A 25,190-nucleotide genomic window follows, 5' to 3' on the forward strand; every position below is an offset into this window, starting at 1 on the left:
GGACATCCACACCAAAACCCCATCTGTACGTCACCATCATCAAAGACCAAAGGTAGATAAAACCACAAAGACGGGGAAAAAACAGAGCAGTAAAACTGGAAACTCTAAAAATCAGAGCGCCTCTCCTCCTCCAAAGGAACGCAGCTCCTCACCAGCAACAGAACAAAGCTGGACGGAGAATGACTTTGACAAGTTGAGAGAGGAAGCCTCCAAACGATCAAACTATTCCCAGCTAAAGGAGGAAGTTTGAACCCATGGCAAAGAAGTTAAAAACCTTGAAAGAAAATTAGACGAATGGCTAACTAGAATAACCAACGCACAGAAGTCCTTAAAGGACCTGATGGAGCTGAAAACCACGGCACGAGAACTACATGATGAATGCACAAGCCTCAGTAGCCGATTTGATCAACTGGAAGAAAGGGTATCAGTGATGGAAGATCAAATGAATGAAATGAAGCGAGAAGAGAAGTTTAGAGAAAAAAGAATAAAAATAAACAAACAAAGCCTCCAAGAAATATGGGACTATGTGAAAAGACCAAATCTACATCTGATTGGTGTACCTGAAAGTGACAGGGAGAATGGAACCAAGTTGGAAAACACTCCGCAGGATATTATCCAGGAAAACTTCCCCCACCTAGCAAGGCAGGCCAACATTCAAATTCGGGAAATACAGAGAACGCCACAAACATACTCCTCGAGAAGAGCAACTCCAAGACACATAATTGTCAGATTCACCAAAGTTGAAATGAAGGAAAAAATGTTAAGGGCGGCCAAAGAGAAAGGTCGAGTTACCCACAAAGGGAAGCCCATCAGACTAACAGCTGATCTCTCGGCAGAAACTCTACAAGCCAGAAGAGAGTGGGGGCCAATACTCAACATTCTTAAAGAAAAGAATTTTCAACCCAGAATTTCATATCCAGCCAAACTAAGCTTCATAAGTAAAGGAGAAATAAAATACTTTACAGACAAGCAAATGCTGAGAGATTTTGTCACCACCAGGCCTGCCCTAAAGGAGCTCCTGAAGGAAGCACTAAACATGGAAAGGAATAACCGGTACCAGCCACTGCAAAAACATGCCAAATTGTAAAGACCATCAAGGCTAGGAAGAAACTGCATCAACTAACGAGCAAAATAACCAGCTAACATCATAATGACAGGATCAAATTCACACATAACAATATTAACCTTAAATATAAATGGGCTCAATGCTCCAATTAAAAGACACAGACTGGCAAATTGGATAAAGAGTCAAGACCCATCAGTGTGCTGTATTCAGGAAACCCATCTCATGTGCAAAGACACACATAGGCTCAAAATAAAGAGATAGAGGAAGATCTACCAAGCAAATGGAAAACAAAAAAAGGCAGGGGTTCCAATCCTAGTCTCTGATAAAACAGACTTTAAACCAACAAAGATCAAGAGACAAAGAAGGACATTACATAATGGTAAAGGGATCAATTCAACAAGAAGAGCTAACTATCCTAAATATATATGCACCCAATACAGGAGCACCCAGATTCATAAAGCAAGTCCTTAGAGACCTACAAAGAGACTTAGACTCCCACACGATAATAATGGGAGACTTTAACACCCCACTGTCAACATTAGACAGATCAACGAGACAGAAAGTCAACAAGGATACCCAGGAATTGAACTCAGCTCTGCGCCAAGCAGACCTAATAGACATCTACACAACTCTCCACCCCAAATCAATAGAATATACATTCTTTTCAGCACCACACCACACCTATTCCAAAATTGACCATATACTTGGAAGTAAAGCACTCCTCAGCAAATGTAAAAGAACAGAAATTATAACAAACTATCTCTCAGATCACAGTGCAATCAGACTAGAACTCAGCATTAAGAAACTCACTCAAAACCGCTCAACTACATGGAAACTGAACAACCTGCTCCTGAATGACTACTGGGTACATAACGAAATGAAGGCAGAAATAAAGATGTTCTCTGAAACCAATGAGAACAAAGACACAACATGCCAGAATCTCTGGGACACATTCAAAGCAGTGTGTAGAGGGAAATTTAGAGCACTAAATGCCCACAAGAGAAAGCAGGAAAGATCCAAAATTGACACCCTAACATCACAATTAAAAGAACTAGAGAAGCAAGAGCAAACACATTCAAAAGCTAGCAGAAGGTAAGAAATAACTAAGATCAGAGCAGAACTGAAGGAAATAGAGACACAAAAAAACCCTTCAAAAAATCAATGAATCCAGGAGCTGGTTTTTTCAAAAGATCAACAAAATTGATAGACCGCTAGCAAGACTAATAAGAAAAGAGAGAAGAATCAAATAGACATAATAAAAAATGATAAAGGGGATATCACCACCGATCCACAGAAATACAAACTACCATCAGAGAATACTATAAACACCTCTACGCAAATAAACTAGAAAATCTAGAAGAAATGGATAAATTCCTCGACACATACACCCTCCCAAGACTAAACCAGGAAGAAGTTGAATCTCTGAATAGACCAATAACAGGCTCTGAAATTGAGGCAATAATTAATAGCTTACCAACCAAAAAAAGTCCAGGACCAGATGGATTCACAGCCAAATTCTACCAGAGGTACAAGAAGGAGCTGGTACCATTCCTTCTGAAACTATTCCAATCAATAGAAAAAGAGGGAATCCTCCCTAACTCATTTTATGAGGCCAGAATCACCCTGATACCAAAGCCTGGCAGAGACACAACAAAAAAAGAGAATTTTAGACCAATATCCCTGATGAACATCAGTGCAAAAATCCTCAGTAAAATACTGGCAAACCGAATCCAGCAGCACATCAAAAAGCTTATCCACCATGATCAAGTGGGCTTCATCCCTGGGATGCAAGGCTGGTTCAACATATGCAAATCAATAAACATAATCCAACGACAAACAAAACCAACGACAAAAACCACATGATTATCTCAACAGATGCAGAAAAGGCTTTTGACAAAATTCAACAACCGTTCATGCTAAAAACTCTCAATAAGTTAGGTATTGATGGGACGTATCTCAAAATAATAAGAGCTATCTATGACAAACCCACAGCCAATATCATACTGAATGGGCAAAAACTGGAAGCATTCCCTTTGAAAACTGGCACAAGACACAGATGCCCTCTCTCACCACTCTTATTCAACATAGTGTTGGAAGTTCTGGCCAGGGCAATCAGGCAAGAGAAGGAAACAAAGGGTATTCAATTAGGAAAAGAGGAAGTCAAATTGTCCCTGTTTGCAGATGACATGATTGTATATGTAGAAAACCACATCGTCTCAGCCCAAAATCTCCTTAAGCTGATAGGCAACTTCAGCAAAGTCTCAGGATACAAAATCAATGTGCAAAAATCATAAGCATTCTTATACACCAATAACAGACAAACAGAGAGCCAAATCATGAGTGAACTCTCATTCACAATTGCTTCAAAGAGAATAAAATACCTAGGAATCCAACTTACAAGGGACGTGAAGGACCTCTTCAAGGAGAACTGCAAACCACTGCTCAATGAAATAAAAGAGGATACAAACAAATGGAAGAACATGCCATGCTCATGGGCAGGAAGAATCAATATTGTGAAAACGGCCATACTGCCCAAGGTTATTTACAGATTCAATGCCATCCCCATCAAGCTACCAATGACTTTCTTCACAGAACTGGAAAAAACTACTTTAAAGTTCATATGGAACCAAAAAAGAGCCCACATTGCCAAGTCTATCCTAAGCCAAAAGAACAAAGCTGGAGGCATCATGCTACCTGATTTCAAACTATACTACAAGGCTACAGTAACCAAAACAGCATGGTACTGGTACCAAAACAGAGATAAAGACCAATGGAACAGAACAGAGCCCTCAGAAATAATGCCGCGTACCTACAACTATCTGACCTTTGACAAACCTGACAAAAACAAGCAATGGGGAAAGGATTTATTTCCTATTTAATAAATGGTGCTGGGAAAACTGGCTAGCCATATGTAGAAAGCTGAAACTGGATCCCTTCCTTACACCTTATACAAAAATTAATTCAAGATGTATTAAAGACTTAAACGTTAGACCTAAAACCATAAAAACCCTAGAAGAAAACCTAGGCAATACCATTCAGGACATAGGCATGGGCAAGGACTTCATGTCTAAAACACCAAAAGCCATGGCAACAAAAGCCAAAATTGACAAATGGGATCTAATTAAACTCAAGAGCTTCTGCACAGCAAAAGAAACTACCATCAGAGTGAACAGGCAACCTACAGAATGGGAGAAAATTTTTGCAATCTACTCATCTGACAAAGGGCTAATATCCAGAATCTACAATGAACTTCAACAAATTTACAAGAAAAAACAAACAACCCCATCAAAAAGTGGGCAAAGGATATGAAAAGACACTTCTCAAAAGAAGACATTTATGCAGCCAAAAGACACATGAAAAAATGCTCATCATCACTGGCCATCAGAGAATTGCAAATCAAACCACAATGAGATATCATCTCACACCAGTTAGAATGGTGATCACTAAAAAGTCAGGAAACAACAGGTGCTGGAGAGGATGTGGAGAAATAGGAACACTTTTACACTGTTGGTGGGACTGTAAACTAGTTCAACCATTGTGGAAGACAGTGTGGCGATTCCTCAGGGATCTAGAACTAGAAATACCATTTGACCCAGCCATCCCATTACTGGGTATATACCCAAAGGATTATAAAACATGCTGCTATAAAGACACATGCACACGTATGTTTATTGCAGCACTATTCACAATAGGAAAGACTTGGAACCAACCCAAATGTCCAACAATGATAGACTGGATTAAGAAAATGTGGCACATATACACCATGCAATACTATGCAGCCATAAAAAAGGATGAGTTCATGTCCTTTGTAGGGACATGGATGAAGCTGGAAACCATCATTCTCAGCAAACTATCACAGGGACAAAAAACCAAACACCACATGTTCTCTTTCATAGGTGGGAATTGAACAATGAGAACACATGGACACAGGAAGGGGAACATCACACATTGGGGCCTGTTGTGGGGTGGGGGGAGGGGGGAGAGATAGCATTAGGAGATATACCTAATGTTAAATGACGAGTTAATGGGTGCAGCACACCAACATGGCACATGTATACATATGTAACAAACCTGCATGTTGTGCACATGTACCCTAAAACTTAAAGTATAATAAAAATAAATAAATAAATAAAAATAAAAAGCCCTAACATCTTAAAAATATGTTTTTTAGAAATGGTCTAATTTATTATACAATTAGTTTATAATACATAGTACTATTAAATTATACTTTTAAAATTTAATATAAAATTCTTTAATATAAACAATTTATACAGCTGTATGTAATGGAGATATAAGGCTAGACTGAATCACCAGTATGATCAGATCAACTTACTTTTGCTATAAGCTGAAGAACTTTCCTTCCTACTTAGCTTAAGATAAAGTTTGGTTTTTGGTTCATTATAAAACTCAGGATTTACAGTAGTAAACTTCTTTAGTTTGCCATACTGTTTTCTCTGAAAATCAAATCCTTTTCTGAAAAGGGAATAATAAATAAAAATGAATTGTAATATTAAGGTCCAAGTTTTTTGAAAATCTTTAAAATACAGTATGAAAAGAACCAGGGTTTTATGTTTACCTACTTTCATAGATGTATACAAAATATAAATATACTGTATCAAAGTAAGAAAATAACTCTCACAGAACTGTCATCAGTTTTAGAAGAGACTGAGATAGAAAAGTTTCTAAAAGATAGAACACCTCGTGTGCTTTTTAAAATTTTTAAATTTAATTTTGTTTATTGGTATATAATAGTTACACATATTTTGGGAGTACATGTGATATCCTGATACCTTTACACATTGTGTACTGATCAAATCAAATCAGGGAAACTGGGATATTCATCACTTCAAACACTGATCTTTTCTTTGTGTTGGGAACATTACAATTCTTCTCTTCTAGTTATTCTGATATATACAATAAATTATTGTAAACTATAATTTCCCTACTGTATTCCTTTTTTTTTTTTTTTTTTTTTAACACTTTAACCAACCTCTCTTCATTTCCCACCCCTTTTTCTTCCCAGCCTCTGGTAACCACCATTCTACTCTTACTTCCATGAGATCTGCTTTTTTAGCTCCACACATGAGTAAGAACATGCAATATTTGTCTTTCTGTATCTGGCTTCTTTCTTTTTTTTTTTTGAGACAGTCTGGCTTTGTTGCCCAGGCTGGAAGTGCAGTGGCATGACCTTGGCTCACTGCAACTTCCACCTCCTGGGCTCAAGCCATCCTCCCATCTCAGCCTCCCAAGTAGCTGGGACTACAGGTGCAGGCCACCACACCTGGCTAATTTTTGTAGAGACGAGGTTTCATGAGATGACATTTCATCATGTTGCCCAGGCTGGTCTGGAACTCCTGCGTTCAAATGATTCACCCACCTTAGCCTCCCAAAGTTCTGGAATTACAGGCGTGAGACCATGCCTGGCCTTTGGTTTATTTCACTTAACATAATGACCTCTAGTTGCTGCAAATGACAAGATTTCATTCTTTTTTATGGCTCAGTAAGATCCCATTGTGTGTGCGTATGTGTTTATATACATTTTCTTTATCCATTCATCCATTGATGGACACTCAGGTTGATTCCATATCTTGGCTATTGTGAATACTGCTGAAATAAACATGAAAGTGAAGGTATCTCTTTGATATACTTATTTCCTTTCTTTTGGATACATACCCAAGAATGGGATTGCTGGATCATATGATAGTTCTATTTTTATTTTTTTGCAGAACCTCATTTTCTAAACTATAAAATGGGAATAATTTATTCCGATATCTCCATCTTACGGGCTATTATAATAATTACATAAAATAATTCATGCGAAGTGCCTAGTTAGAAGAGGGCCTGGCATATATCAGCTCCAAATAAAAATCTTACTACTAAATCACCATGCAAATAGTCATTATATTTATTTTGAATAATCTAAACTTTTATAAGACATACTTCCAAAAAGTAGCATTCTATTATCCTATAAGCTATGTAGTTCAGACATGCAAATGATCACTTATTTATTATGCCACACTGCTAAAAATTATTCCCATAGTTTGTCGGATAGGGTTTCCCTTAGGATTGTCGAAAATAGCCCCGACTATATATAAAATGAGTTAGAAAAATAGCACCCTGCTAGTTATCCTGATATTGCTCACATTGTTTGATGTTTAGAGGGAGCCGAAATAACTTTAAAGACTTACTCCCTGGCTGAGCATGATAGCTCACACCTCTAATTCCAGCACTTTGGGAGGGTGAGATGCGAGGATCGTTTGAGTCCAGGAGTTTGAAACCAGGCTGGGCAACATAGCAAGACCCCAACTCTACAAAAATTTCAAATTAGCTGGGCATGGTGGCATGTGCCTGAAGTCCTAGCTACTCAGGAGCTGGGGCGGGTGGAAAGCTTGAGCCCAGGAGTTCAAAGCTGCAGTGAGCTAAGGATCACACCACTGCACTCCAGCCTGGGCAACCGAGCAAGACCTTGTAACTATATAATTTAAAAAACTATGCAGCCATAAAAAATGATGAGTTCATGTCCTTTGTAGGGACATGGATGAAATTGGAAATCATCATTCTCAGTAAACTATCGCGAGAACAAAAAACCAAACACCGCATATTCTCACTCATAGATGGGAACTGAACAATGAGAACACATGGACACAGGAGGGGGAACATCACACTCTGGGGACTGTTGTGGGGTGGGGGGAGGGGGGAGGGATAGCTTTAGGAGATATACCTAATGCTAAATGACGAGTTAATGGGTGCAGCACACCAGCATGGCACATATATACATATGTAACTAACCTGCACATTGTGCACATGTACCCTAAAACTTAAAGTATAATAATAATAAAATAAAATAAAATAAAATAAAAAAATAAAAAAAAAAAGACTTATTCCCATTTTGCAGGTTTAGAAACTGAGGTATTCCATCTTTTAAATAGTTTTCCTATCTTAATCTCTTTTAAAACTGATGATAGTTCTGTGAAGGCTGTCGTTCTCTTATATAATCACAGGCAATTATTTGGTACTATAAAACATACCTCACCAAAAGCTGACATTCCTCATAAAGTGGTATCTTTTGACTTCTTAAGTACAAGCCAATACTCTTAATATCACTTAAAACCATGCCAGGTTGAGCTCCTTCCTGTCTTGAATATCCTGGAGTCACGTCCTCAAGCCATTTAAAGAATTTACATCGATCAGCTTTGGGTCCATCACATGTATAAAAGAGACGACCCTAACGGGAAAGAAAAAAGATCAACATTTAGTGAAAAAAATGCTTTTATTTTTCGATTATTTTTGTGTTTGTCAAGGCTTCTATGAAGACTGCTTGGCATTACTGTACTCCAGTAAATTAGTCACTATACGACTTAACTTTATTATTAATTTAAAATTTAAAACCGCCTACTTTTCCATTTACTTTCTCTTTATCAAAAGATTACATTATTCTGAGAATAAAAGCTTATTTGAAAATTTGTTTTTCTGACTTAAAATGTTCACTATAAACAACCTGAAAACTGTCCAGAAACACTGAATATCTTATCCATTTATTTCTATCCTTTTTTCTCATTCGCGTAAGTACACACACACCACAACCCAAAAAGAACACATGTAAATTTTTTTAAAACAAAACTCAGATAATGATACATTACTCTGTAACCTAGCCCTTGTGCCCAACAACATAGTATGAGCATGCAACTATGTCATCAAATAATCTTAAAAAGAAAACAAAGACTTTTAGTGGCTATATTTTAGTCCACAGTTATATCACTATTTATGAATTTTTGCTTTTGACACCTAAATTTAAATCCAAATTTACACACTTAGCTAACAATGAAGTGTGATATACAAATGGTGGAAGCAAACTGTATTATGAATGAAAGCACAGTTCTACAATGAGTATAAGTCATCAATCAACATAGATTTTACTAACCTGACTTCCTCCATAATATATTATTAACAATATAAATTAAGTCAGCATATTTTTCTATTCCTCTGGCCTTATCTGTTACTTGTACTGGGGATTATATGGTAAACTAGTTTCAACCTTCGTTTCTTTCAGGCTCATTTCTGAATTCTCTAAGCTCTCAGGTTGGAACATATCCCCTTTCTCAGTGATCTCACTGTAACTTGAGCATATTCCTCCTATTTTATCAATTACAGAAGTATGTAAAATTTTCAGCTGGGCACAGTGGCTTATGCCCGTAATCCTAGCACTTTGGGAGGCCAAGGTGGGAGGATGGCTTGAGCCCAGAAGTTCAAGGCTGCAGTGAGCTATGATCATGCTACTGTACTCCAGCCTGGGCAACAGTGAGACCCTGTGTCTAAAAAAATAAAAATAAATAAAAATACTACACAAAAAGTTCCTAAGCAACTTGAAGGTTAATCTTAACTCATATTTTTGTATCCTAGAGCACAAATCATTCTTTCAATAAAACTTTGAGAATTTAATGTACGTTAGGTACCAACACCTCAAATAGAAAGCTCTTAATCAAGACTCACTCTTTAAGCTTATCATGAAGTAATAGGTATCTAAACCCTTTATAAGACAAGTATTTGGTATGGTAGGGGGAGGGGAAGCAAGAATACCTTATTTGGACCTTCCTTTTTAACCATGACAAGTTTTGCAGGTTGACTATGATGGCAGGATGGTACATTATTTTCTACGTTTTTCAGTTTCTCTCCCTTCAATGATGTATAAAATGATATGTCAACTTTTGAAAGAGCTTTGTGCAGGTTTTGTGCTAACCCAAACAGCAATATATTTAGATGTTCTATAAAAAAAAAAAAGAGCAGAAAGTCAAATACAAAATAATTTTGTTTGTATCACATACGTGCTGTTTGTAGCTAAATTTGAATAGCCTTTAAACAGAGTCATATATAATAGGAATATCCATTTTTAAAAGTTATTTTCTGCTAAATTTAACAGGTCATTTGTAACACTTCTAGTTAAAAAAAAAAAAAAAAAAAAAAAACTCTTAACTTTCAAAAGATAATACTGGCCAAGTGTGGTGGCTCATGCCTGTAATCAAAGCACTTTGGGAGGCCAAGGCAAGTAGATTGCTTGAGCCCCATGGTGAGACCTCATTTCTGCTAAAAATACAAAAATTAGCTGGGTGTGGTGGTGTGCACCTGTGGTTCCAGCTACTTGGGAGGCTGAAGTGGGAGGATTGCTTGAGCCTGGAAGGCAAGGTTACAGTAAGCCAAGACTGCTCCACTGCACTCCAGCCTGGGCAACACAGCGAGATCCTGTCTCAAAAAAAAAAAAAAAAGAAGATTGTAATTTCCCACTTTTAAAACTCAGTTTTGATCTGAAATTAGAATAAAAGTTACTGTCAAAAACTAGAACACACGAAAAATAAGGTATTTAGTATGAAACTTCACAATATAACTTATTAAACCCTCACAATTCTACTACTTACATGAAGCAGCAATCATGATACAATAAAAACACAACAGCCATACCTATGAGGCAAGATGCGAAAGTCCGCTTATAATGAGCAGGAGACTGAAAAACAGCTGGTATGTGAATTTGCCTTTGGGGAAGATAAGCAGATTTTATTTTCTGCCCACTTGGAAAGCATAGCTCAGAGCCACTTATCTCCTGCAATGGAATAATTCAAGTTATCATAGCAACTCCAGAAAAATACTGTTTACTAAAGAGTAAATTATTTTTCATAGACTTTTTAAAAAATATTAATTTTTCTTTTGATTTCTAGGATCCTTGAAAATTACTTACAAATTTTAAATGAGAAACCAAATATAGCAAGAATAGCTACGAATGGCAATTTTAACCCTAAATAAGAGTAACTTTTCTTATCTGCCCCTTAATAAGTTTCTATATATTTTTTGCTAGGAAAAATTTAACTGATGTGAATGGATCATTATGTATCTTTATTTCTGGTTATGACTATAATAAGGATTATTCACAATTAACATGAAATAAGACGCACCTTTACCCTAATGATGACTTCATCAGCAAACACAATTGACAGTCAAAAGTAAAAACAATCATTGTAATGGTAGTAGTGATGGAAACAAAAGTAGGAGCTATCTCGTATTAAGTACTGATAATTTACCAGACACTGCACCAGATACTTTCAAATAAATCATTTCATTCAGTGTTCACTACCATTACAAGAGATTTTAAGTAAAGGATGATGTGACTGTAGCTCAGAGTTAGGATCAAAAAAAGTCATCTGTCCAAATTGCTCCTATGCAGTACATTTTGGTAATTCTTTTGTTGAAATTCAGACAATAACTATTGGAAAAATGCACCACAAGACCAGTACATTTCCTCACCTGTAAATCCTTTACACTGTAGTTGTAGCAGGTAGACCCTCCTAATACATTTTTAACTTCCTCTGTCTTAGAAGTCTGCTTTAAATTCAGAGAAAGTACTTTCTTTCTGGAAACCAAATCTTGACTGCTAAAATCCTGCTGCTGTTGATAGAGCATGCCTTTTATCATTTGCAAATGCACAGAGTCTAAAGAGCTTTCATTGACAGCATCACTCTGTCTTTTACTTGTGTCTCTAAAATGCATCCCAGAAACAGCCTCAGCAAAGAAGCCATCAGTTATTCTCTTATCAACTCTGTTTGGAGTAGCTATGCTGCATTGGGATGTGTTTTGATATTTCAACCACTTGCTCTGAGTAGATATATTATTAAGAAGTGAAGCATCCCCTGGAGTCACTTCCCTAGATTCTTCAGAGAAAGAGGTTTCATTTTGGTCCTCAGGCTCAATGCTAAAAGAAAGAACTGCCGACTTTTCACGCAAGTTGAGCATGGGGGAGCCAGAAGACTCATATGTGTTAGAGTTGATCATATACGAATGAGAGTCTAAGTCAGGTGGCCCATCAGTAGGTGGCAAAGTAATAAGTGGAAACTGGGTTCTACTTAATAATGAAAGCCTTTGAAGATTCTCATTCTCCAGAGAATGGGATTTTTTCATCCCTGAAAGAAAACAGAATGCTGATTAAATAAAAATGTTCTACTAGTTATCACCTAGGCTCTAGAAAACAGTGGGTATACAAAAGCAAAAAGTAGCAACTTGCCCTGAAAAAAAAAAATCACATTATTTTATTTCCTTAAAAGAAATTAATGGTTTTAACCTCAAAAAATAAAGATTTCAAAGCTTAATTCATATATACTGAAACATTCTTAGGGTTGATGAAGTCCCTCTTTTTCTTCTCCTCCTTAACTAATGATTTTTTTCCTAATTACTAAATTATGTTTATATAGCACTCAACATTTTCAAAGCACTTTAAAGCTAACAACAACAACAAAAAATGCATCATTCTCATTTTACAAATGAGATTACAAAGGCTTAGCAGTAGCATAACTACTAAGTGGCAGAGTCAGGATAAGAACCTAGACTAGTTTTTTATATCTACTCTACATTCTTTCTCCAGAGACTGAAGCTCATGGTTCATTTATATGACTATGTGATTGTAACTTCCTTTACATATTTTTACACTCATGAATTATCATGTTACCCTTCAGAGTAAAAAAGATTTTAGCTTTATTTTGATCTAATGGTGTTTGATAAGAGTTTAACTGGTAAACTCATGGCAAATTCTATCTGAAAGAGTTTAATGATTCCTTCTGTGTGTCAGCAGCTTTAGTGATATATTCCTAAAAATCTAAGAAGCAGTAAATATTTGTTGAATATATAAACAAATGAATAATACTATATCAGAATTATGCAAACTTATAGTTTTTATCTGACAATACTATGGATTCCTATTTTATAATAATGTACCTTCCTGACAGAGTTTCTATTTTGTTGGAAATACACTCTGGAGATCATCTGGAAAGTAGCAGAGCAGTAGGTGAGCCAATGAATATTCTTTTATAAAGTGCTATGCTGTAATTCTAACAAGTCAATCAAGTAACACTGACAGAAAAGTTAAAAATCCATTAAAGTAAAAGATTCATGGTATAACTGTGAAAATCATCTACTGTTCACTACCATATCACTTGTTCTTGAATACCCACTCCTGTGTATTTGATTCTTCCCTACCTTGTTGCCTTCTACCAACCACACCCATAAAACCTCTAACCCAACTACCAATTCACATTACAAAATTTTTTGTATCATCCATCCAAAATCAAAAAATTATCTACAACTCACCCCTCACCCAACATAACTTCAGAATCAGGGGAAGATATATTGATGAGATTATAAGAAAAGAGAAAAAAAGAAATTTTAGTGAAAGGGATCCTAGAGAATAGTATTGTATTCATCAAGAAGCAGAAGCTGACTCATAGTGAAGGGCCAAAATATGTGAAAACCCAGAGTCCTAGGAATGCAAGGGTGGTAGCAGCAGTTGAAGAGTTCAGGATCCCAAAGCAAAAAGAGAAACTAAAAGGTTTTGCTAAGGTCAACCAATGGTGTTAATGAGACACTTGCAATGAGTCATCCCTCTGGAACAGGAAGGGGCTGTAAAGGGGTTACATGCTGGAGTTACAGCTGTGAGAAGTACTGACAATGGTAGAAGATACTTTCAGGGGTCTGTGTTGACAAAGTTGGGAGGAGAAACAAGAAGGAACTAGATAGCTAGGAGGGAATATTGTATCTGGAATAGCTATCTATGATAGAAACAGTTAAAAGGAAGAAAGGTTATGGAAAGGCTTCAAGGGATATGACACTGAATCTGGTTCTAAGACATATTTAGTGTAATAATCTCTCAAATAAAAAACTTCATCTTAAATGAATAGACAGATATTAGAGCAATGTGGTAACGACTACCCTCCAAATTGAGAAAATGAAGATCATCAGGTAAAGTTCTTGCTTTCAGGGATGTCTCAGAGAATTCTACCATGAAGTCTTCATCTCTTGAGTTCAAAGAAAAGGTAGAAACAGGGCTCAACGTAGAGACGTTTTGTTCTGGTGATGTCACCTATACAGAAAGAAGAATCAAAACTACAGACCAAAATCTTCTGATTTTTTTCTTTAGTTTGAATGAATGCTAGTAATCTATATTATAAAAATAATGATTTAAAGCACATTATGTAGAGCTATGGTGGGGGCAACAACTATAAAACTTCTTCCAAAAAGGACAGAATAAACTTACTAAAATCAACAAGAATAACAGTAAAATACAGAGCATAAAATCTTTTGGATTTATTTGAAGTGGGTCAGATTTTGATTTGGACTGGTCTGGGTTATTAGGATTTGGTCCTGAAGATCAATTGCCATTCTAAGGGGCTCAGGCCAAATTAGACCTCATGTTTACAGCTGTGAAGGTCTAAATCCCTGCAAACTCAACGACTGAACAGTTTTCTCTTATGTCCTCAAGTCCATAGTTGATCTAAACTTCAAGACATTGCTCCCAAATGAAGTGAACTTGTTAAATATATGCCAGCTATACAGTTCATATGTTATTCTTGTTAGAACAGCATTTAATTTTGCTGCTGCTTCTTCCAGAAATTAATCATCTTAAAATCTAATATGATGATCAAATAATATATATAATATATATATTTGTATAAGCACAGAAGAATAAAATTTGGAAGAATACATACCAAATTGTTAGAGTGGCTTTTGATGGGAGTGGAATTGGGGGAAAATCTTTTACTTATAACTTCATACTCTTGTAAATGATTTGAACTTGTCAAAATGAGTATGTTAGTGAGTGTATGATATTTTCCTTAACAAATGACAATAGCCAGGCGCAGTGGCTCACTCCTGTAATCCCAGCACTTTGGGAGGCTGAGGCGGGTAGATCACCTGAGGTCAGGAGTTCGAGACCAGGCTGGGCAACACAGTGAAACCCCGTCTCTACTAAAATACAAAAAATTAGCCGGACATGGCGGCATGCGCCTGTAATCCCAGCTACTCGTGAGGCTGAGACAGGGGAAAGACTTGAACCTGGGAGGCGAGGTTGCAGTGAGCCGAGATCACGCCATTATACTCCAGCCTAGGCAACAGAGCAAGACTCCTTCTCAAAAAAAAAAAAAAAAGACAATAAAGATTCAAAGTTTATTCAAAGTTTATAAGCTTATATATACATTTTACAACATTTTCTTGATTGGCTACTGGGTTCTGGGTGCTGTGCTAGGAAACAAAGATGTGAAAAAATACTCATGATCCCTGGACTCAAGGAGTTCAGTTCAGTGGAAGACAGACAAATGGGAAATTACAATCATCATCATAAAAATAGTTTTATTATATTTCTGAGTTCTTACTATATGCCAACACTATATATTTTTAACTTGTTTAATCCTTGTCACAACCATATGAGGTGGGTACTCTCATTTTTCTTATTTCACAACTGGGAGAAGTGAGAAAAAGAGCAGTTAAGCACTTAAATTTGCTTAATTCATCAAGCTTATAAGGGAGTTCAAATCTAGCCAGTCTAGACTGTATTGCCTCTTTAATAAAAATAACAGTAACAGGCAGTACTTACTGAGTACAGTATTCTGCTCTGTTCCCCTATACCCTCTCCAGAAACTTGCCAGAGTTCTTTCTAAAATGTAAGTTCGATTATTTCACTCCTCTGATCAAAATCCTCCAATGGCTCCCAATCTCTCTTAAAGTACAAGGCAGCTCTTACAAAGTCCTAGGCAGCCCTACCTCATCAGCCCCTTACCTCCTGTTTAACCTCACTGCCCATCACCCTCCCCCTCACTCACTCACTCCATGGCAGCCTCCTTGCTGTTTTACACACCAGCCATCATTCTTCTGCCCCAAAACCTTTGCTCTTGCTATTCCCTGTGCCTGGAATGCCTTTCCCCTAGATATCTGCATGGCTCTCTCCCTCTCTTCATTCAGATCTCGACTCCAGTTGTCATCTTATCAGAGAGGCTTACCTTGCCTAAAATAGAACTCTACTCCCATGTGCACTCCCTATTCCCCTACATACCAGTGTCATTCTTCAGAGCACTTAAGACACTCTGAGGTGCTGTATATTTATCTATTTTCTGTCTCCTTTAACTAGAATGTAAGTTCTATGAGGGAAAGATCATGCCTGCTTTATTCACAAGCCTATCTCTAGACCAAGAACAATGTAACATAACAGTAATTGCTCAAGAAATATTTGTCAAATGAGTGACTGATTAAATAAATATGCTCATTTTAAGGAGTTTGCTACATACATGGTCTCCACTTTCTTACCTCTCATTCATTCCTTTTTTTTTTTTTTTTTTTTGATATCAAGTCTCACTCTGTTGCCCAGGCTGGAGTGCAGTGGCGTGATCTCGGCTCGCTGCAACCTCCACCTCCCCGGTACAAGTGATTCTCGTGCCTCAGGCTCCTGAGTAGCTGGGACTACAGGCGTGTGCCACCACCCCAGGCTAATTTTTGTGATTTTAGTAGAGATGGGTTTCACCATGTTGGCCAGGCTGGTCTCAAACTTCTGACCTCAGGTGATCCACCCGACTCGGCCTCCCAAAGTGCTGGGATTACAGGTGTGAGCCACCACGCCAGGCCTCATTCACTTTTTAAATGACTCTAAACTAATTCTTACCCTATTTCATTGAAATTGCTCTTGCCAAGGTCACCACTGACCTCCAAGTTGCTAAATGAAATGGACATATTTCTGTCCTCATTTTATTGGATGTCTCAGTAATAATTCACATAACTCTCTCTATCCCAATTCTTGATACAAATATAACCCATTCTCTTCCCTATGCTCTCTTTAAATGAAACCATCCACTCTTATTGCTTTAAACTTTTCTTTGTGCAAATGACTCCACAAATATCTCCTCTAAATCAGACCCTTGTACCAAACTTCTTACTTAGCATCTCTATTTGATGGTCTCACAGGTATTCTTTATTTATTCCTACGTATTCACCAAATCTGCTCCTCCCTGCTATGGAGAGAATTACGTACCCACGAAAATGTATATGTTGAAGCCTTAACCTCCAATGTGATTATATTTGAAGACACGGCCTTTAGGAGATAACTAGGGTTAAATGAGGTCATAAGGGTGGGGCCCTTACCCAACTGAATTAGTTACCTTACAAAGAGAGACAACAGAGAATTCTCTCTCTTCAAATGCACACAAGAAAAGGACACGTAAGGACATAGGGAGAAGGCAGCTATCTGTAAGCCATGAAGAGGGGCGCATCAGAAACAGAATTGGCTGGAACCTTGATCTTGGACTTCTAGCTTTCAGACTGTGAGAAAATTAATTTCTGTTGTTTAAGCCACCTAGCCTGTGGTATTTTGTTATGGCAACCCTAGCAAACTAATACACTTCCCCATCTTGCTTTATTCAATGAAAATTGCCTCAGTCTGCCCAGTTGTTTTTCTTCTCCCTTTCTTTCACCCTACTCCTTACATTTAATCCAGTAACATCCATGATTCTACCTCCAAGATTTGTCTTAAACCCATCAACTCCACTATACTTTCACTGTCACAATCCCTACTTCAAGTCACTATCATCAAAGCATCCTCCTAACTGGTTTCTCTGCTTCTACCACTGTGTCCATCCAAGCCATCTTCTATATAGCAGCCAGCAAAAACTTTAAAAATATAAATTGAATCATGTCACTTCATGCTGCATCCTTCAGTGATTTCCCAGTGGCACACACAATAAAAATCAAAGTTTTGATTTTATTCTGAACCTGGCCTAAAGACTCTATGTCTATGTCTGGCCCAGCTGACCTGTCCAGCCTCATTAATTACCATTTTCTGTTTCATTCACCACAATCCAGATACCTTGGCCTTCTTTCACTTCCTCAAACTCACTCAACTTTTCAATCTCAGGGAATTTACACATGCTGTTTCTTTGCATGGTATGCTCGGTCCCTCACCGTTGTCAATGCTGGAGAAGCCCTCCTTTATGACCCATTTTATTTTATTATTTATTTATCTATTTATTTTAAGACAGGTCTTGCTCTGTCGCTCAGGCTGGAATGCAGTGGTGGGATCACAGCTCACTACAGCCTTAACCTCTCAGGATCAATTGATCGTCCCACCCCCGCCTCCCGAGTAGCTGGGACTACAGTTATGTGACACTACACCTGGCTAATTTTTAGAGATGGGGATTCCCTGTTGCCCAGGATGTTCTCACTTGAATCCTCCTGCTTTGGCCTCCCTTAGTGCTGAGATTACAGGTGTGAGCCACCGTGCCCAGCCTAATCACCCATTCTAAAGTAGATTCCCTTATAATTTGAGAGTACGTTCACAGATTTCCTACCTGGTAATTATCTCAATTTATTTGTTTGTTTGTTTATTCTCCTGATTAACAGCTCCCTCCCCTGCTGTCCTTTAAGGCCATATCTGGTTTGTCCATCAATCTATACCCAAGTCTTACAAGTCTTCTGACACACAGAAGGTATTCAATAAGTACTTTTGAATTCTTATTTATTCACAAATTTTATATTCAACAGTAAATTTCATAGTCTATTTTACACATGTCCTGCACATTTCTAACAAATATCATTTGTTACTATTGTTGGGATTCTTTTTCTATTATATTTTCTAATTGGTTAGGAAAGCTATTAATTTTTTAAGTTTTTTGTTTTCGGTTTTTTTTTTTTTTTTTTTTTTTTTGAGACAGAGACTCGCTCTGTCACCCAGGCTAGAGTGCAGCAGCATGATCTTAGCTCACAGCAACCTCCACCTCCCGGGTTCAAGCGATTCTCCTGCCTCAGTCTCCCGAGTAGCTGGGATTACAGGCACATGCCACCACGCCCAGCTAATTTTTGTATTTTTAGTAGAGATGGGGTTTTACCATGTTGGCCCGGCTGGTCTTGAACTCCTGACCTCAAATGATCTGCCCACCTCAGCCCCTCAAAGTGCTGGGATTACAGGTGTGAGCCACCATGCCTGGCCTAATTTTTCAAGTTTATCTTGTCTTCTGGTCCTTTCTAAAATCCCTTCTAAACTTCTAAGTTTTAATTGGTTATTTTAATTCTATTTCTTCCTTTATAATTATGCATGTTTCGTTTCCTGTCATATTGCAAAGATCAAAACATCTTTAAACGACAAAGAAAGCAGTCATCTACGTTTTGTTAGATTTTAACAAAAATTACTCCACAGGCCAGGTGCGGTAGCTCACGCCTGTAATCCCTAGCACTTTGGGAGGCTGAGGCAGGCAGATCACCTGGGTCAGGAGTTCGAGACCAGCCTGGCCAACATGGTGAAACCCCATCTCTACTAAAAATATAAATGACTTATGACTCACATTTTTTACATTTTAATATCTTTGAAATAGGGAAACACTTTAAAAGTGATGACATTTTTACATCTCTATAGCACAGGCAACAGTTGTGACATAGTTGTCATTGCCTGTACATGTGCAAATGTAATGCAAATTAGTCATACTGTTCATCTTAATAATCACTTAAATGTGAATTCGTCTGTGCATTGCTAATATCAAACACGTTCTAAGTTATTTTGCTGTTTAAATGTCTTCAAAAGATTATACTATGATTTAGCCCTGAACAAAAAATTATTATGTTCATAGAAAGGCAAGAGAACAAAGCAGTGTAATATACAATTAAAAACTGTGCCCAACACAGCATAGTGGCTCACGTCTATAAACCCTGCACTTTGGAAGGCGAAGGCAAAAGGATCGCTTGAGGATAGGAGACCAGCCTGGGCAACATAGTGAGAGCCAGTCTCTACAAAACATAGATATATATGTTTGTGTGTGTGTGTGTGTGTGTGTGTGTGTGTGTGTGTAATATATATATATATCAAAATATATGTATGCCCAAATAAGCTTAAAAGCATTCTTTCAATAAATATAACGTTAGAAGTCTAAGTGAAGATTAAAAAGTTCTGGAGATCCATTTCAAAACAACGTAAATATACTTAACACTATTGAACTGGTTGAAATAGTAAATTTTATGATATATGGTTTTCACCACAGTAAGTATTTTATAATGTTTTTAAAGTCTAGGATATAAAACATTGTGTAATGTTTAAATGACTGCTCTTCTTTCTTAGTGCTATATAACAAACTGGTGCTTTTTACAGTGGTAGTATCTCAGAATTTGATAAAAATACAGAATTTTTTGTAAGCCCAGAGATTGCTACGTGCAAGCAATGTCACGCTTATTCAAAAAAGCACTTATCTGTTTGTAGATCTAATCATTTTGTTTTAGAACATTTTTGTAAACTCAGAATATAAAGCATATAATCATAACTGATGTAGATAACAATAACTAGAAATAAAAATAATGGACATGTTTCTTTTTCAATATGGAATACCTCTAAATTGTGTTCTCCTCTCAAAAAATAGAGGATGAGAAACAGAAACTCCATCTTTGATGAAACTAAGAAGCAATGGCAATCCTGAATTACAATATAATATTAATAAGATGGGGAATAGTATAGACTTGGCAATATCAAGAAAATCCAACCAAAGCACCTAGTAAAGGAAAGCCCAATAAGAAGTAAACTGATTTGCCCCAATAACCATAGAAGGGCTCAGAAACTGAAGGCGACAGGTGTTGCTGAAAGTAGGATACAATGGACTAAAATATTTGATAGAAAATTCTAGAAAGAAAATCTAGAAAACACTGGGGGGAAAAAGCAACAAAGAAATATTTTTTTTAAAAAGGTTCATAAAACAAGTAGATTTGTATTTACAGGATGAAAAGACCCACTGAGTATACTGTATTAATGAAACCTGAAGGAAAGCACATGACAGCGAAATTTTAGAATATCAGGATTTTTTTTTTTTTTTTTTTTTTTTTGGAAACTGGGTCTCACTCTGTTGCCCAAGCTGGAGGGCACTGGCACAGTCTCAACTCACTGCAACCTCTGCCTCCCAGGCTCAAGGGATTCTCCTGCCTTAGCCTCCCAGGTAGCTGGGATTACAGGCACATGCCACCACGCCTGGCTAATTTTTAATTTTGTGTAAAGACAGGGTTTTGCCCCATTGCCCAGGATGGTCTCGAACTCCTGAGCTCAGGTGCTCTGCCCACCTTGACCTCCCCAAGTGCTGGGATTATCTAGCACTTTGGGAGGCCACTGCGCATGGCCAGGAATTTTTTTAAAGTCATTAAAAGTTTCTGTGCTGGGCACAGCAGCTCACACCTGTAATCCTAGCACTTTGGGAGGCTGAGACAGGCGGATCACTTGAGGTCAGAAGTTTGAGGCCAACCTGGTCAACATAGTGAAACCCTGTCTCCATTAAAAATACAAAAATTAGCCAGGTGTGGTGGTGCACACCTGTAGTCCCAGCTTCTCGGGAGGCTGAGGCAGAATAATCACTTGAACCCAGGAGGCGGAGGTTGCAGTGAGCCAAGATCACACCACTGCACTCCAGCCTGGGTGACAGAGGCAGACTCCATCTAAAAACAAAAAAAAACAAAAACAAAAACAAAAAAAAATTCTAGAGGGAGGGTCAGGCACTGTGCTCACACCTATAATCCCAGCACTTTGGGAGGCTGAGGCAGCAGGATCACTTGAGGGCAGGAGTTTGAGACCCGCCCAGAAAACACAGGAAGACCCCATCTCTAGAAAAAGTTTTTAAAAATTAGCCAGGTGTGGTGGTGTGCATCTGTAGTCCCAGCTACCCAGGAGGCTGAGGCAGGGAGGTTGGCTTGGGCCCAGGAGTTTGAGGCTACAGTGAGTTATAATTGCGCTACTGCACTCCAGCCTAAGCAACAGAGTGAGACCTTGTCTCTAATAATAATAATAATAGTAATAGTAATAATATTTCTAGAGAGAGAAGGCACTGCTAAATTTAAATTACAAAGAAGTGGGAGCAGTGGTTCACTTCTGTAATCCCAGCACTTTTGGAGGCTGAAGTGGGTGGATCATTTGAGGTCAGGAGTTCAAGACCAGCCTGGCCAAGATGGAGAAACCCTGTCTCTACTAAAAATACCAAAAAAAAATTAGCTGGGCGTGGTGGTGCGTGCCTGTGGCCCTAGCTACTCGGGAGGCTGAGGCAGGAGAATCACTTAAGCCTGGGAGGCAGAGGTTGCAGTGAGCCAAGATCGTGCCACTTCACTCCGGCCTGGGTGACAGAGCCAGACTATCTCAAAATGTACCCATACACACACACACACACTAAAAAAAAAAAAAAAAAGAATAAAGCAGATCATATCCAAATTCTACACTAAGTCAAACTATCAATCAAGTATGAAAGCAAAAGAAAACCATTTTCAACATGCAAAGTCTCCCAAATTTTATCTCCCCTTGCTCCCTTTCTTTGGAGGTATTCAAAGATGTACTCCAGCATAACAAGAAAGGAGACGTGGTGTTCAAGATGTAAGCAACTCATGCTAGGAAGGCGGCAATGGGCATTCTTAAGTTGTCAATTATACAGTGCATACTGAAGCAGGCAGATGAAAACCCTGGAAAAGATGCCATAGGAAAATAATGGAACTGACACTGATTATATGAAAAGTATGTGTGAATTCCTGTATTAAGGAGTATTTTATAAAGCTTTTTGAGGGTATGGAAAAACTTTGCCCCAGTATTCAAAAAACACTAAGCAAATTTTAAAAAGAGACAATTATAAACCAGAAAAACCCAAAGTTATAGAGGGAAGAAAATGTAATCATAGTATACCAATTGGCTCAGCAGTGAAAATATTAAAACATTTATAATAATGAAAACATTGAATATATATTTATCTTAAAGTTATAATATAGCTATTAATATTACAGGTGCCTGGAAGAACATAAATGAGGGATTCAGAAACAACTAATTTTACTGTAGCCCCTGTAATCATTAGCTCTTGTTAAAGACAGTGCAAAATCTTAATAGTTATTAAAAGCATCAAGGTGCTTTTATTAATTAATAATAGTTTTTATTAATTAAAAACATTAAGTGAATACTTAAAGAGTTCTGAGCTCCAGAAATCACAGAAAACACTGACAAATCTGATTATATAAATCAAAACATTTAATTTTAGAAAAATCATAATCAGGCCAGTCACGGTGTCAGATGCTTAGAATCCCAACACTTTGGGGGGTCGAGGCAGGTGTATCGGTTGAGCCCAGGAGTTCAAGACCAGCCTGGGCAACATGGTAAAACCCTATCTCTATAAAAAATTTAAAAATTAGCGAGGTTTGGTGGTGTGTACCTGTAGTCCCAGCTACTCAGGAGGCTAAGGTGGGGGAATCACTTGAGCCTGGGAGACAGAGGTTGCAGTGAGCCGATATCATGCCACTGCACTCTAGCTTGGGCAACAGAGTGAGGCTCCTTCTCAAAAACAAAAAAATCAGAGTCAAAGCACTAACATAGTGGAAAAAAATGACAAAGGGTTAATTTTCTTAGTATGTAAACAGCAAAGAGCTCCTACAAATCAAATATACAAATAATATATAGAGAACTTCTATACCAAAACTGTAAAACATTACTGGAAGATATTACAGCAGATTGAAATAGAGGGAAATATTTTTATAATATTGAAAATTTATCAATAACATATTATAAAAATGTTAATTCTCCCCAAAATTGACATGCGCAATGAAATTTCATCCAAATTCCCAGCTTGTGTGTTATGTGTGAAAACCATTAAGCTAGTTCTAAACATATATGCAAATGTAAAAAAAATGAGAAGAATAAGGTGGGAAGATTTAAAGATATGTAGAAAGCACATAGGCCAGCCACTGTGGCTCACGCCTATAGTCCCAGCACTTTGGAAGACCAAGGTGAGAGGACTGCTTGAGTCAGGAGTTTGAGACCAGCCTGGCAATATAGCAAGACCCTGTGTCTAAAAAAAAAAAAAAATTAGCCAGGCATGGTGGTGTGTGCCTATAGTCTCAGCTACTTGGGAGGCTGTGGAGGGAGGATTACTTGAGCCCAGGAGTTTGAAGCTGCAATGAGCCTGTATAATGCCACTGCACTCCAGCCTGGGTGACACAGTGAGATTGTTTAAAAAAAAAGGAAGAAAGAAAGAAAACACATACTTTGTGACTTCTGAAATTGCAGACCAATAAATCAGAAGAGAAACTAATAAGAGACCCTTAATATATGGACCCTTGATTCATGGCAAAGGAATGAAGAAAAGATAGTTTTTTCAATAAATGGTGCTGGGTCAACTGAATATTCATATGGAGAAAACAAGTAACTTTACATAAAATGTACTCAATACATAAAAATCAATTACAGGTAAATTATAGATCAAAATGTGAAATGTAAATTAACAAAGCTTGTACAAGATAATATGAGAGAATATCTTCATGATCTTGAGGTAGAGAAATATTTTTTTTTCTTTGATACAGGATCTCACTCTGTCACCCAGTGTGGTGGCGTGATCATGGCTCAAGGCAGCCTCAATCTCCCAGGCTCAAGCGATCCTCCTACCCCAGCCTGCTGGGTAGCTGGGACTAGAGGCACACATCATGACACCTAGCTAATTTTTAAATTTTTTTTGTAGGGACAGAGTCTCACTATGTTGCCCAGGCTGGTCTTGAATTCTTCGCCTTAAGCGATCCTCCTGCTTCAGGCTCCCAAAGTCCTGGGATTACAGGTGTGAGTCACCTTGTCGTCCAGAGAAAGATTTCTTAAACAAGATACAAAAGCACTAATCGTAAAGGAAACAACAAATAAATTACATTAAAAATGATAAACTAGGGCCAGGTGTGGTGGATCACTCCTGTAATCCCAGTACTTTGGGAGGCCGAGGCAAGCGGATCATGAGGTCAGGAGTTCGAGACCTGCCTGGCTAACATGGTGAAACCCCGTCTCTACTAAAAATACAAAAATTAGCTGGCGTGGTGGTGGGCACCTGTAATCCCAGCTACTTGGGAGGCTGTGGCAGGAGAATCACTTGAACCCAGGAGGCGGAGTGTTGGGAAAAAGCTGAGTGTTGGGAGGGAAACTGAGGTAGGGCTTGCATGACTGACATAATGTCCTCTGGAATGTGTGCAGACTTGCTGGCTCCTTGCTTCTAGCCCTCCTAGGCTCCTATTCCCATTATCTCAAGTAGCAGAACATGTTCCTTATAAATGCTAAACTGTCACAGCTGTAGATCATGTGCCTGCCCTTTTGACCTCCACTTTCTCACCACCTGTTTCTCCGTTGGATTACCAATAAATAGCATGGGCTCCCAGAGATCGGGGCCTTCGCAGCCTCCACGATCGCGATGGCCGCCTGGTCCCAGCTTTACTTCTCAAATTGTCTTTTTCTCAATCCTTTGACTCTGCCAGACTTCATCACCCCTACAACCTGGTGTCAGGTCTGATCACCCCAACAGCAGAGGTTGCAGTGAGC

General features: G+C 38.0%; 1 protein-coding gene across 9 annotated transcripts in view; it reads right to left on the bottom strand.

Moving 5' to 3' along the window:
- Nucleotides 1-25,190, bottom strand: part of ZGRF1 (zinc finger GRF-type containing 1) — a 99,073-nt gene that overhangs the window by 35,016 nt on the left and 38,867 nt on the right. For all 9 annotated transcript variants that reach the window (XR_008502299.2, XR_008502300.2, XM_054486462.2 and 6 more), the window contains 6 exons: nucleotides 13,808-13,958; nucleotides 11,357-12,009; nucleotides 10,520-10,658; nucleotides 9,644-9,828; nucleotides 8,095-8,291; nucleotides 5,400-5,539 (listed from right to left, as the gene is read on the bottom strand). Coding sequence is in view for 7 of the 9 variants with exons in the window: in XM_054486462.2 (XP_054342437.1) it covers nucleotides 5,400-5,539; nucleotides 8,095-8,291; nucleotides 9,644-9,828; nucleotides 10,520-10,658; nucleotides 11,357-12,009; nucleotides 13,808-13,958 (1,465 nt within the window). In the remaining 2 variants the exon portion in view is untranslated. The remainder of the gene's footprint in view (nucleotides 1-5,399; nucleotides 5,540-8,094; nucleotides 8,292-9,643; nucleotides 9,829-10,519; nucleotides 10,659-11,356; nucleotides 12,010-13,807; nucleotides 13,959-25,190) is intronic.

Source organism: Pongo pygmaeus, chromosome 3, assembly GCF_028885625.2.
Source record: "Pongo pygmaeus isolate AG05252 chromosome 3, NHGRI_mPonPyg2-v2.0_pri, whole genome shotgun sequence".
Taxonomy (NCBI): domain Eukaryota; kingdom Metazoa; phylum Chordata; class Mammalia; order Primates; family Hominidae; genus Pongo; species Pongo pygmaeus.